This window comes from Syngnathus floridae, chromosome 10 (genome assembly GCF_059516105.1).
Source record: "Syngnathus floridae isolate MCC-2025c chromosome 10, RoL_Sflo_1.0, whole genome shotgun sequence".
In the NCBI taxonomy this organism is placed as follows: Eukaryota; Metazoa; Chordata; class Actinopteri; order Syngnathiformes; family Syngnathidae; genus Syngnathus; species Syngnathus floridae.
This window is the reverse complement of record NC_142422.1, coordinates 8586293-8600444: the sequence shown is the minus strand read 5'-3', so window position 1 is coordinate 8600444 and position 14152 is coordinate 8586293. Positions and strand designations below refer to the sequence as shown.

The following is a 14152-nucleotide window of genomic DNA, read 5'->3' as shown; positions in this document are numbered from 1 at the left end:
TTGTAAATTGCTGCAAAAATATTGTGCTCATCTTTCGTTGGTTTTGCCCCGATGTTGTGAGACAATGTGCCACTGAAATAATAATTGCATTAATCAGCCTCAAAAAACGAAAACAATCCATGACCATTTAATGATTCCTTAATTGTATGAGTAATTTAAGGGCAGCTATCAGCAATGTGGATGCAGCTTCCCTAATGAGTCTTCTTTGTTATGCCCGCTGTTATTATACTTTGGGTGAAATATCTCTCGAGCTCCGAAAAACAGAAAAATAAAATGCATTGTTAAATGAACTTTTTTGTAGAATATACTATAAATATATATTTTATTTGGTTTTCCTCTCCCTCTCTCCCATTTGAGCTACAAAATGGGTTTTCCTTTTGGGGAGTGTCTCAAGATGCGCACAGGATCAGTAATGGTCTCCAAGGCCTCGCGGGCAACATATGGAGCCCTCCAACTTAGTCTTCAACTTGCCAACGGCTGTTGTGAAAGGTGCATCAGAAACTCCAGCCCTCGGAGAGCTAATTAGAGCCCCTTGTGCTTAAACCTTGCTCAGAAGTTGCTGTGAGCTGCATCATCCCCACCTAGGCAGGATCTCTACTGCCTCCAAGATAATACAAACAATTTGCATATGTCAACGTTTGACATTCCTCTGCCACAGCTTAGCTACTCTCAAAAAGTTTGCAACGCATTTGATCATTTACAGGCTTTTGTATTTGACAAGGATATTTAGACTCATGCTTGTATTTTTCATTAATATTTTGATGCTTTAGTGATCACTAATTATCACTCCCACTTTATTAAACTAGTGATTTGTAGCAGATATAAAGCTTGACATTTGGGGTTTTGACAATGCGTACTTGGCTGCAGAGTAATTAAGCTCGAGCAGCCTTCATTCATACCTGCCAGAGTGTAGTACTGAACGGTTACACAGTGACGATTTCAATTAATGAAAACGTCTAAAGCAGCATGCACGTGGGATCACTGTGCTGGGTCTAGCTTGACGATATTTGTCATGCGCTGTAAGCCTACACAATTACACAGACCGAACATAGTAATTGCTGTGTAGAAGCTCTCCCAATGTTATAAAATAGAATTACCTTGACGGAAAGAGCTTGTGGATCTAGGTGGAGGAGGGAGGAGGAGAGCAACGCGGGGACAAAGCAACAACCTTTAACCGAACTGTACATCATGATTCACTTTTAAGAGGAGGAAAAAATAAATAATGTTTGAAAGTGCAATGATTTCTGTGATTTAAGGGGGCTTTTGAGAAGCGTATTACTAGAGGTGACAGCCTGTGGGAGATAGGCAGACTGTGTTAAGAGGAAAGGATAAGAGGCTATGACATTATGTCTGCAGGGTTAAGGTGTCAGAGTCAAAGTGTGAACGACTATTACTGGATCAATACTTCTCAGTTTTGGACTTATCTGGCCTGATAGCTGCATTTCTGGAATATACGCTAGGACGAAATGCGTAGGAGTGACTCCTTTCTCTATTTGCGATACTCAAAACAACGGAAATATCCAAGGCCCTTTATTCATTAAAGATCGCATTCATGTAGTGACGGATGGAAGATTCTTTGGTTATTGTGAATGCGTAAGAAGTCCATTGTTTCTGCTCATGGGTTAAGAAAACTAATTGCACCACAGCACTGTCCATTTCCGAGCAGAAAAAAAATAAATATCGTCGAGTCAGAGTGAGAAATTTCAAGGCTCTCGTTAAACTTCAGAAGCTTGTGAGTTAATCCTTGTTGTACACAGAACAAAAAGTCTGCATTCAACAATTTAGAAAAAGCCAAGAGAAGAAAAGTGAGAGGGGGGAACTGGCCTGATCGCTACGTATTCATATTCCGTTGCAGGCGTTATCACTTAAAAGGCTTTCTAATTACAACAACAAGACAAAAACTCCTTGGATTCCTTCCAGACCCGCTAAATGATAAAATAAGCTTGCACTCTCTCTCCTTCTTAATCTCTGCAAAGCACCTTGGAGCCTCATCTCCCAAATACAGGCGAATGAATGTGAAAATGCCATTTAGAGATGCAGGTGTGACATTTGATAAGAAACTTCTGGATTAAATATGTTCTGCTAATGAGCAACCCAGCTACCCCATCAGGGCAAACTATTGGTGGGATTGTGTGCGAGCTGATAACATTCCACATGCAAACATCCAAATTCATTATTAATAAACAGCCGCAGTCTCTCTATCATACAGACTGTGTGGATCCTTCAGTGGAGAGACAGCGATGTTGCGTCTCATTAAGAGAGCCAAAGGAAAAGAAGGGGGAGCTATGGGTGGGCTATGTACACGCGCACGGGTATCATCTGTTTTCATATTTAGACGTTTGGGGCTTTTTTGAGGGGGAAGGGAATGGAGACCATTTCAAAGGCTGTGTTAATGTTGCATTGACTGCTGGAACAAAAGGCTCGAACGTTCCGGGGGATCTGGCAGCCATCGAACGGCTAATTCGGCAAATAGGGCGGACGGCCTCGGCAATCGGAGAAGTAGAATCGGAAGTCCCCGGCCCCGACTTGACATTTAGAATGATTTGGTGAAGATTAAAGCCGTATTACTGCTGTGGCCGTTTATGTGGCTCTGTAATGAGCTGGGAGTGAGTAACTGTTTTGCCCGCCAAAGTTGCCCGACGCTTCAGACACACATTTTCAAAGAACAGAAACTCTTGACGGTATCATGGTCATCTTCTCTGGCTGCAAGGCTCAGTGGCAAGGAGCCGGGGGACTCATGGAAAACTCCAGAGAGGGAAGCTTCCTCCGTCTTGTCAGTCTAAACCAGCTTAGTTCAGCCAGCCAGCAAAGTGTCTCGGATTGACAGGCGGCACTTTGTTATTCGGACCAGTAACTGGAAGTCCATGTCTGCAGCATGCCTGGAAATATTTTATATTCAAATATAAATTAGAAACGGAATGTGTTATTTCAGGCCCAGCAAACGGCTATGCACTCTTTCAAGGTTCACGCAAACCTTCTTCTAAAGGGAGAAGGGGCGAGGGGGAAACAGCTTTAGGAATTTTGCCAGCGCTCTGTTTTGAAAATTATTATTTTGTCCTGTCGGCCTTTTGCAGAACACACGGAATGACACCTGGTGGCACCAATCCTACAAAGAAATTTCAACCTGTTTTTCTAAATCCATGTTATCTGCAAATAAAAGCACAGGTAATTTTAGCATGTGCAAATGAAGGTTGCAGGTGTCGTCCGTTCGTCGGAACGTGCTTTATGATGTTAATTAGTTGTTAGCGTAATTTGCAGCCACCGCCGTCAAGCGTGAGAAGTTCAGGGACCTGCTGTTAAGAGAGAGTCAATGCGGTGGCACTGTTTCAAGAGCTCCCAAACAGGATGGCCGGCGATAACGAACAGGTGATGGGGCCTGATGCCTATGGCGCCGCAGCGGGATATTGCAAAGACAATTGAATTCATAGCAAGGAATGAATCTTCTGGACAGCATATCAAATGTTAAAACAACACGCATTGCATGCAATTTGCTTATGCAGAGCTGTGATAAACTGTGGTTATTTAAAAGATAAACAAAGAGGGGATCTAGCGCAGTAAATTGTGCATGTGTGTTTATTCCCGATGAGTAACGCCAGAGGTTTATAGTCCCCGACACAGGCAGCAGTACTTTATGGCCTCTCTGTTTGTGTGATAGTAGTATTTATGATATTAGAATTTATGTCGTCCTGTACTCACACTGTCTGTGTCTCGGTCCGGGTGTGTATTTAAATCCACTTGGGGAGATTTTGTATTTGTCTTGCGCGTGAGTTAAAGTCTCTGGATAACGAGAGGTCAGCTTGATGATACCGCGTTCCCTCTGAAGGAAATCCAGTTCGCTAAGGTTAAATACGACGTTCGGCGAATGAATGCCATTCATTTTGAAGAGTATCATCTCCACGGCCGGCAAGCCGGCAATGGCTAATCGTAACCCCTCACAATGACATTTCCAGTCCGCTTCACCCGACTCCAGACATATTTGCTCACCCGTTCCACTTGTGTCCTGTTAAGATTTAAACGGCAAACATAAAATGTAGACGATAACCTGCGGAAAGCTATAGAGGGGCTTGACAACATTATTTTAGAGACCAGATCCGTGCGCTGCAGCACAGCAGTCGGGAGCGATTATCTACTGTGATCCTTCTCTGACGCCTCAAAGTCATTCATCTGCCGATCCTTTCTGCTCCCCCCCGCCCCCCCACACACACAGGCACACCAAGCTCTATGCAAAAGCGGACCTCTAATCATGTCGACACCGTGTGTCAGTGCCGTGGATGAGCTAGGCCTAAAGATGAGAACGGATGTGTAAACATGGGCAGGCAGCAGGGAGCTTCCCTATATTGCTCAGAATAAGCAAAGGGGAAGATTTAGGGATTTTGCCACGGCCTAAGTCGGGGGCTTTTTTGACGATTTTCAAGGGTGCCGTCTATGAAATATTGTTCTTGGCTCCTGCCTGTTATAAGCTGTCTTTTGACAATAGCATACCAGAATGTTGGAGAGGAATCTTTTTTTTTTTTCTGTGCTGAGAATTGATCGCTTGACTATGTTGCAGACATCTCCCCCATCCTCTGCCATTAACCTCATTGACCACAGTATTCATAAACAATTTTACCCATTACTATTGATTTGGAACTATCATGAGAGTTTAATAAATCGATTGTGCAACAACTGTGCTCCTTCCATAAACAGACTAATACTAATAGAATTGGCTGTGGGATGTTTATTAACAACACTCAGATGTGTTTTCTCCCTTGTCGGGATTCTATTATGGAGAATGCTCCCGCCTCTTGTTTTGATACAGTAGTCATTTAAAGAGCGATCTTAATTGACTTATTTTTTCCCCGCACGTCTGTCGGAGCTTGTGCATCCACTGCAAAAAGAGCCTGCTTCCTTTATTGGGCCACACACAAAGTACCAAGTTCAATTTTACCATTCATAATGAATGCAGCCTCACCATTCAAATGCAGCCATAAGCACACAGCAGATAAGAATTTAATTAAATGTAGATTAAAACCAAACAGGAAAACACACTTGCTGATAATTTTTTATCACATCCCCTGGTCATATTTTTTTACCCCGTAATACTTTCGACTGGTTCTTCCTTGGGCTACATCTTTTCAGCTTGCCAAAAGTGGCGAAACACCTCGCACATCTCACCGTGGCACTGTGAGATTGTGTAAAATGCAAAACGAGGGGCGGTCACACGATTAATCAGAATCCTCGTGTCTGGGGAGGATGGAAGCTGGCGGAGGATTGAGGGGAGGAGGTGGAGGGGGTGTTCCGAGGTGCAAGGAAGGAATTAGTTTCTTCATCCTAAATTTGCATCATATTCCAAAGGACAATCCCAACACTGTAGGCAACAGGAAACATATCTTTCTTTCTGCCGCAACAATTAAATATGTTCTACAATGCTGAATAAATGTCACCTTCAGTATGAAATCGTCCCTACTTGCTAAACACGATGTTACACTGAGCTCCCGGAAAGCATGCCGGAGCACACAGAGTCGCTGCTGAATGTAGTAAGCATTCAGGCGTCAACTCCGGTGAGGCAACTTTGTTCATTTCGGGTTTATTTGAGGGTAGTTCAGCACTAGAACCATTTATATTAATCATTAAAAATATGATCATGCCAATGCAATAGAGTATTTTTATAGGGTTTCATTATGCATTATTATTTGTTTTTAAATTATATTTTTTTTGGTTTCATATCCTGGTTGATGCACCTTTTTTGTCTTACTCGTTAGGTTAGTGGGTTACCTGTGCTGCTCTACCTGGTCCCTTGTGTTAACCAATCAACTCCCTCAAACCCTTCGTGTCCCAGGTGTTTCTTGTTATCGCTTTAGTTTGCTTCTATTTAGGTCTCTGCTTTCTTTGAGCTCCATTTTGTTGCATTGTGGTTGCTGTCATGTTTTGTCTCTTCTGGTGGTCTAGTTTGTTTTCTGATGTGTTGTTGCTTTGAGTTCTAGTTAGAGTTTTAAACTGTGCTCCTGCAAGTATTTTAGTTAATAGTTTTGTTCACTACACTCTGCTGCATGGCAGACATATGCATCTAGAGTTATATGTTTTGGTTTATTGGTTTGTTGAACATACAAACATTACTTGAAATTATGAAATGTATGGGAAAGAAAAAAAAATATTTTCTTGCAGATCTAAGTTGTGTACATGTTCAAAGGGAGTAGGTGGAAGTACCTTTTGCCTCAAATTATGAAGCTACAGAATTGGAAAGAACCTGAAAATGAACATTGCTATTGCAGTAATGATCTGGGATCACAAACAGGATGTTGGTGATGATGCATTAAGTTTGAACACCTCCACAGTGGCTGCGGCCATGCCCGCCCGCATGCCCGCTGCCCTGCAACTGCATCGGCGTTCCACTCTATTACCCTCACGCAGGCGTTTGGCCTTTTCTGTGGGGAAAAGAGCAATTTCCTGTCGCAGTCTGTTTGATCAAGTGCTAAACCCTTGTGATCAATAGAGAGACAGATGTCGGCTCCAGATGGCCGCGCGGTGATACCTGGGGCAGCGCGGGGGCTTGCCAGGACGACCGAATGGCAATGAGCTAGGGCAGCGAGTGTGCTCCCTGATGCATCAGCTACCGAGACAAAATGCGATGGACGCAATTAGGCCTTTTAGTCCCACATTATTTCCTTTTCTAACAAAATGACAGAAAATTATAACCATCGCATACAAATTATGAAGCAATGTGTAGAAATACAGAGGACAACCACAATATGCTGATGTATACAATATAAAGAGTTTTAAATATTGTTTTAAAATCCTAAATTAACATACATGAAGTTAACACATTCAACGAGCTAATTCCAATCTTCACAACCCGAACAATAACGTTTGAATTCCAAAGTGGATGACAGGTGCATCTCTGTGGCTCTGTCCTTCTGGAGAGTAAGAAAATAACTGCCAGCACCAGAAGGCCAAAATAGACCTCTCCAAACGAGAGAGACAAGGCAAGAGAGTGGTTCCCAGTTTTTAAACGGCAAGCATTTGCATTAGGCTGGCATCCACCATACACCCCCACACATACACCCTCCACCCCCAACACACACACAGAATGGCCAGCCCATGTGGTGTAGGGCCGGAGCCATGTTGGAGAAGACACTGAGGCACGTGGCAGCGGCTTTGCTGCTCTCCCAGAATTAAAAAAAAAAAAAAAAAAAAGCCCAACGTGAGCCCTTCACATGTCTCTGCTGAGCCATGATGGATAAGGGAGGAAGGAGGCTGTGTTTTGGGGAGGAGGGGGAGCACAGCTGGAGGGAAAGGAGGCGTCTGCACCGGTAGTCAATCAAATTGTGACCTGTCAACGAGGGGTCTTTTGGTCCCATTAGTGTGGCTTGGTCTGGACAGGTTTGCGGCGAGCTTGCCGCCCCAGCAGGGGCCGCGGTAAACACATGTCGACTAGCCACAACCAGGACATGAGCAGAACTACCCGCAGAGAGGGATACTTAATAGAGTCCTCAATGGGACGGACCTGTCCAAAAAAAAGAAGAAAGCAGAGCAGAGTGTGGTAGAGGAGCCAGGCGGAGCTTTGCTTAAACAGTTTTTTTTTTTTTCTCTCTCAGTATGTGTGCGTGCGTGACAGCGAGAGCTCAAGCAAACAGCTTGCAGTGTAGGAATCTGTAACCGTCTGACTGACAGCATAGAATCCATTTGAACCCAAAGTTTAAATTGCCCTCTTTACTTTATCACCTGTGCAGCAAAAACAATTCATTTGCTTTGAAAAATAAAACACAAAAATAATTGTAATAAATCCAGCGAGTAACGTTCTTAAAAGGTTTCCTCTTGAGATCGTCAAAAATCGACGATGCTTAAAGTGTGAAATATTAATTTTTTCAATTAAACGCATAATTGGAAAAAACTATTTTTATATGGCATATTAGACTAGAAATTGCGGCGTTGTTTGCACTCTAATAGAGCAAAATAGATTCACATTCACGTCTGTTATGTTCTCCTTCAGAATTATTATAAGACTATTAGCAGGCAAACATCCCCTTGCCAGAGTCATTCTCGCTGGATAGAAAATCTCCAGAGACACGCATGACAAATGTTTGAATTTCAGTGTCAGATTTTAACATTTGTGCAGCCATATCCCTACTCAATTCTCACCTCGTAATTCCTTAAACAATTAATAATAAATTCTTTTGACTGACATTTTCCAGTATAGTACAGTGGCAATTGGTTATGAGTGTGTACTGTAAGGAAGCGTGTGTGTGTGTGTGTATCTTCTCCCTAAGGGACTTTTTAATTTGCAGAATGTGGCCTCCGTGTCATTCGCTCAAGGCCATCCATTAGCTTCTCAGTATGTCGACAAAAATACTCGATGCTAAAATTTGTCTGGATGGGGCATTTGTAGAGTCATATGGCAAGCTGCGTGTCTGTAAACATACAGTATTTAAATATAGTAATACTAATGTGCAATGCTGGATTAAAACTTAACAATTATGGTGCTTGCATTGTAGAAATTTTGTTTTTGAGAAATAAACAAGCCTTTTATTGTGAGTGCTGTCCAGGTCCAATTTGTGTGTTGAAAGATACTCTTTGATCCAAATGCAGTTCTGATGACAAAAAAAGATCTTTACCTAGAAGCAAAGATGTAAACGCTCATCTTATGTGGGCTCCATCTCAGCATCACAGCATCAACATCTACTAGCCAGTAGCTTGAACAGGAGAAGAGTGCCTCCTAGTGGCCGTCATGAACCTGAGCTGTACAGAGTTAAATCTGTCAGTGCCCAAGTGAAATGCCTGTCTGCAAATTTGACTTTGGTGCATCGTCAATAACAGACTAGTTGAAGTGTGGGAGTGGCATCCTCGTCTTGCTCTATGTGGGCTCACTTTCATTTCTGCTTGCTCTGACTGTGACGATGGTGTGACAGCGAGTCACCCGAGTGTGTGCAACTTAGCCAGCCACAAACAGTCCAAATATTTGCCAGTATTCATGAGGAGGGTTTGTTTGGAGTTTGTGTCTGCTGTCAGGTGCAGATGCAGATATTAGTCATCCCTCCATTAGTGATTCATCATACGGCGTTTACTTGACCTCCAACGTGGCTTTATTTAGAATGGAACAAAAAGAAAAAAAATGACATTTAACAGCATGCAGCTACTTGATATTCGTAGGTGTGTGAAGCTTGTTCCCATTTGACCAGGAGGAGTTGGAGCTGATTTGAAGACAAGAAGACTCAGGTCTTTAATTACAGCCCTCACTACGGCTTTAGGCACCACTGGCTTCGCTTCACAATTATAAGACCAGCGGCTAGCACACAGCCAATAGAGAACGGAGCTGTACGCTGCTTGCGCCTGGATAGCCAACACAAAGAAAAATGTTTTAACAATCCTTATTAAGCTCAGCGAGACGGTGTTAGAAACTTTTCTTCCTCTCAATAATTTTTACGACTTTGATTGCCCATGTCTGGTTTTGGAAACAGTTTAGGAAATAATGCCGATCGGGGTTAAATTTCGATTTAATGTTCTCGTTTACAATATGAAGAATGTGCAAAGGGTAATTTAATTCAAGTTTATTTGTGCCACAAAAGTGATACAACTCATGCAGTACGTGGTCTTTCAAGAAAAAAGTTGCAAAACATAGTACATGCAGAGAGTTCTTTGCTGCTCGCTCAACTGAGGTCTTGTGGGGTATCTCATTTTATGTCCATATTTCTTCCTCCCCAATGCTGGTCACATTCCACATTGTGCAACTTGAGCTAAATGTTAGAAGTGCAAGGCCACTCGTGCACCTTGTTATAAATGACGTGGTGCATTCCTGGGCCTCCGTTACTTTTCCCATGTGCTCCATTCAAGCCGTGCTGTCATATGTGCAACTGTACTCCAGATCCATAATGGCCTCTGCAATGTTAATGTGTTTGGACAGATGGCAGAGGCAAGTGCTGATGTGCTTAACTACGCATTTTACAGCTAAACTATTAAAAGTGTTGTGCTGTTTACACACCAACATTTGAATACCTGTCTTCAGGCCAGTTTAATTATCCGAGCCCTTCTGTTATTTCTGCCGCTTTGTTGTCTCGCAGCTTTGCACAAGGCATGAGATTTGTTTGCGACTTCATTAAGATACGGCAGCGCCGGAGCTGTTTGCAGAGAGCAAAAAATAAAAACATCCGGCTCATGTATCTCACTTGGCCCTGCCTCCCCCCACAGATACTGTACCTATTCTCCTCCATTTAAGCGTTTTCTTATAAAGTCATTTAACTTGAGGAAATTAAAAGAAAATGCTCTGTGATGTCTACACTTTGAAATCTCTTGTGGCACATGCCCCCGGTGATTCATCCTGAGACGTTTGATTAGTTTGTAAGTACTTACAGAGGGTAGGTGGGTGGGGGGGGCGGTTGCATTATAAATGTGTTTCATGAATTTGCCTCATATGCTCATCTTCAACTGTGTGTTCAAATAAAGCATTAATCAAAAGGAAGAAGGGAAGAGGGCATTTAGCCAGCAGAGCTATAGTCTCAGGGCCTCAGTGAGCTGCTGGATATGGTATTGAGAGACTTTAGGAAGCAGTGGTTTTTAATTATCTGGACCACGTACAGGATGCCGTTTTGATTGTTTTAATGAGGCAGCTGGCCTATTGTCTCGCCTTAATTCCTCCATTGTTTTTAGAATATGTCATAGTTCTTTATTCTTTTATCAGGTGCTCTGCAGGAGGATTTAGACAATAGCCTTCATTCCAACTGCATTGGCTACTGCACAAAGGCGGCTTCGCGCAGACAGTTAGCAGGCAAACAAGTGCAAATCACGAGCTGCACTTTTCTCAGCCTTTTCCCCCAGTTTCTTGACTTACGTTTGGACTTTCGCTCTCACTCTTGACCTCGGTCCTCATGCATTCATTTGCACAAATTGCGCTATTGTTATGGTCAGCTCGCCGGCTTTCATGATTTCAATCGTGATTTTTGGGAACACTTGTGCATTAATTAGACTGCACCTTGATTGAATGCTGTTCTAATAGTAGAAGTCTTATGGAGGTTGTGTAAAACCTCCTCTTTAAATAAATATATGCACTGCTTCAAATTAGTGCTGCAACTAACGATTATTTTAATAATTGATTAATCTGTTTATTATTTTGTCAATTCATTGATGAATCAAATAAAAAACATGCTCTAATCTACATCACTTTATTAAAAAATAGGAAATTAGTTGAAATTGAAAAAATAAATTATTTACGATTTAATTAATGCTTTGGTCTGTAACTTGTTGGAAAATTGGAAAAGAATGATCAACATTTTGCCAAAGTAAAAGCAATGTTTTTTATTTTGACTCAACACAAAATAATCAGTTTGCTATTATGGAGGTAGACAGCGATCTGAGAATATTTATTGTTGACAAGCTGAAATACTGAAGATTTGGACAATTTAAAATTAAAAAAAGATATCCAAAGATGAATCCCAAATCATTGATTAATTCAATAACCGATTAGTTGTTGATTAATCGATTAATCATCGTGCCTCTGCTTTAAATTATTTAGCATATGTTATGTATTAAAAACAATAGAATGATTCTGTATTGTTTAATGAACACATCTTATCTTCTAACTTTAACCCTTGATCCAGCAGTTCCAACACATTGCATATCGCAAAATGTGTTGAAGACAAAAAGTGGTACATCCCGTTCTCATTCTCATTTCCAGCATTTGCGCACACAACAGATGGATCTGTCGCATCCTTGGCTGAAGGGCTGCAATCTGACTGCATATTCTGCTGTCAAAAGCACTAAAACATTTCGACACACTCCGCATAATCTGCCTCCTTTTAGCTGAGGAGACTCTACAGTGTCTTTGAAAGCCATTGATCCAAAAACACTGATTTGTATCTCAGCATGCGGGACCTTGTTCATAATTCTCTTTGTAAGGTATGAGCGTGCCGTAGCTAAAGAGATCCATTCAGAGAGAAACTTTTGTGGCTATGGTTGTGATATATTCCCCTTCATTGTCAGTCGCCGTTTGTATCTACCTTGATTGTAACTTGGGCAGACAGTCGAGAGGAGTTTTGTTATTTTAATTAGGAGATAAAAATTCAAAGGGCCTCTCCAGGCAGTGTGCGGTATGACAGAATCAAAACGATGAAGTGGAGCGCCCTGAAGTGTGCGTCTCGTCACAGTCGATTGGCCGACAGATAGGAATTGCTATTTAAATGTGTGACGTGCACACACACACACAGACACACACACACACTCAAAGGGAGGAAGCCTGCACACATGGGTGGCATATTTTAATACCATTTCACTTCTTTGACACATTTGTGATGGTGTAATTTTCAACGCTACAGATAGTAAGTGCTCAAATCAAAACCTCCAATTTTGCATCAAAATAATAACAAGGCCAGACCTGATGATTTATTGGTATAGCACATTGCTGTAGACGCCGGTGTTTCACCACTTCTTCCAAATCCACCTGGGTGAAGTGGATTGTGTTCATTGAGAAAGATTGTTTACGGGCGGTTTTAAACCTAGCGTTTTATAGGGTTTATGTAAACATGAGTAATCAGTGTTACACATGTGCGAGGGCTTTCTCACCGCATACCCCGCGCCCCCGCCTTCACGCCTCTCCTCAGGACTCTCTTTATTCCGCATCAGCTAGGGCTCAAATCACGTCCCCTCTCAGCCTGACACCGCGATGGTATGTTTGCACATCTTTGAAAGCTAACAGCGTGCTTTAATTAATTGTCCAGCTTTCCGCAGAAACAATGTCCTAATTCTGCCATTTAGCGGGAGCGTATCATAGTTTGTTGTTATCTCTCCAGCCAGATTTCTGTAAATAGTCATATTAAAAACTTTAATCTCTTCAATGGAAAATGGAGTGCGGCTGAAAAACCTGTCATGTGCTGAGATAAATATTATCTAAGCTAAAGCCTTGGCTCTCTTCTTTTACCTCCCCTTATTCACCCCCAGCCCCCTCCTTCTTTGTGACTTAATGAATACGTTTGGAAGATTTTTAAATGAATGCCTACACCACCAAAACACAATCAAATAATATGGAGGGCCTATATTTCAGTGGTTGTCTGATTTTGCTAAGCTCTTGTGAGGGGCTCACGTTTTTCCAAATTGTGATGCTCATCTATGTTCAATGTAAACATCTTTTAATTCATCTGTTCCGTGTCTGTTTTGTTCAGGTGGCCAACTGTGGTGCACCACCACCAAGAACATGATGGAGGGCGAAGAGCTGGTGGCTTTTGCAGTTGACTTTGACTCCCGTCTGCAGGCAGTCAACCACATGTCGTTGAGCGAGGGCATGTACCCGGCCAGGCTGCTGGACAGCATCCAGCTCTTGCCGCAGCAGGCTGCAATGGCTTCCATCCTCCCCACTGCAATTGTCAACAGTAAGCATCTGCACACCACCATTCACAGACACTGCGCTCGGATAAGATGCGCTTTTGTTCAGACTCACCCAAACACACACACACACACACACAGCTTGCCCATAGTCACCTGCTTAACAAGGAGCGTCGTCTCCACAAAGCGTAGATTAACCCAGATGAGTGTCTGCATTGGAGATAAGAACCAACGACCTTCAAGTTTTAGGGTTCACATAAACACTCAGAGGATCGGACTAACATGTTAATTGCAAAATACAGGCCTGATGCAAATAGTGCATTTGTTTACTTTGCAAGGGCTATCTGGGTTCAGCTCAACGGGGAGGTAAGCAGATGGTCCAGTGTTCTTGTTTGCCCTTGAGAAAGGGCACAAGCCCAGTGGTAGCAGTGCAGCAATAGGCTGTGGCTAAGAATTTGGAGGAAAAGCTTTGAAAGACGAGCTTTGTAGAAATGCAGAGAAGCATGCATTTGACAATGCGCGTGTGTTGAGTGCAGTGTTTTCTTCATCCTACCCCGTACCTTTTCAAGTACGTATCCTAAAAGGTTATCTTCCTGTTTGTGTCTTTAGAGGACATCTTCCCCTGCAAAGCATGTGGGATCTGGTTTCGCAGTGAGAGGAATCTTCAGGCCCATCTGATGTACTATTGCAGTGGGCGACAGAGGGAACCTGAGACGGTTGTTGAAGACAATGACACTGGGCCCCACCAGAGCTCCAGCATGTGCCCCTTCCCACAATGCAACAAGACCTTTTCAGGGGCCAGGGCCCTGGAGATGCACCTGGCCACCTCACACAGTGGTGAGTGGCATCAAGAATGAAAAGATTGTTA

At 42.7% G+C, this 14152-nt stretch overlaps 1 protein-coding gene across 4 annotated transcripts in view; it reads left to right on the top strand.

Annotated features, from left to right (window-relative positions):
- The window catches only part of zfpm2a (zinc finger protein, FOG family member 2a), a 100184-nt gene that overhangs the window by 82252 nt on the left and 3780 nt on the right, over window positions 1-14152 (top strand). For all 4 annotated transcript variants that reach the window (XM_088388278.1, XM_088388276.1, XM_088388275.1 and 1 more), the window contains 2 exons: window positions 13125-13331; window positions 13894-14121. In XM_088388278.1, coding sequence (XP_088244404.1) covers window positions 13125-13331; window positions 13894-14121 — 435 coding nt within the window. The remainder of the gene's footprint in view (window positions 1-13124; window positions 13332-13893; window positions 14122-14152) is intronic.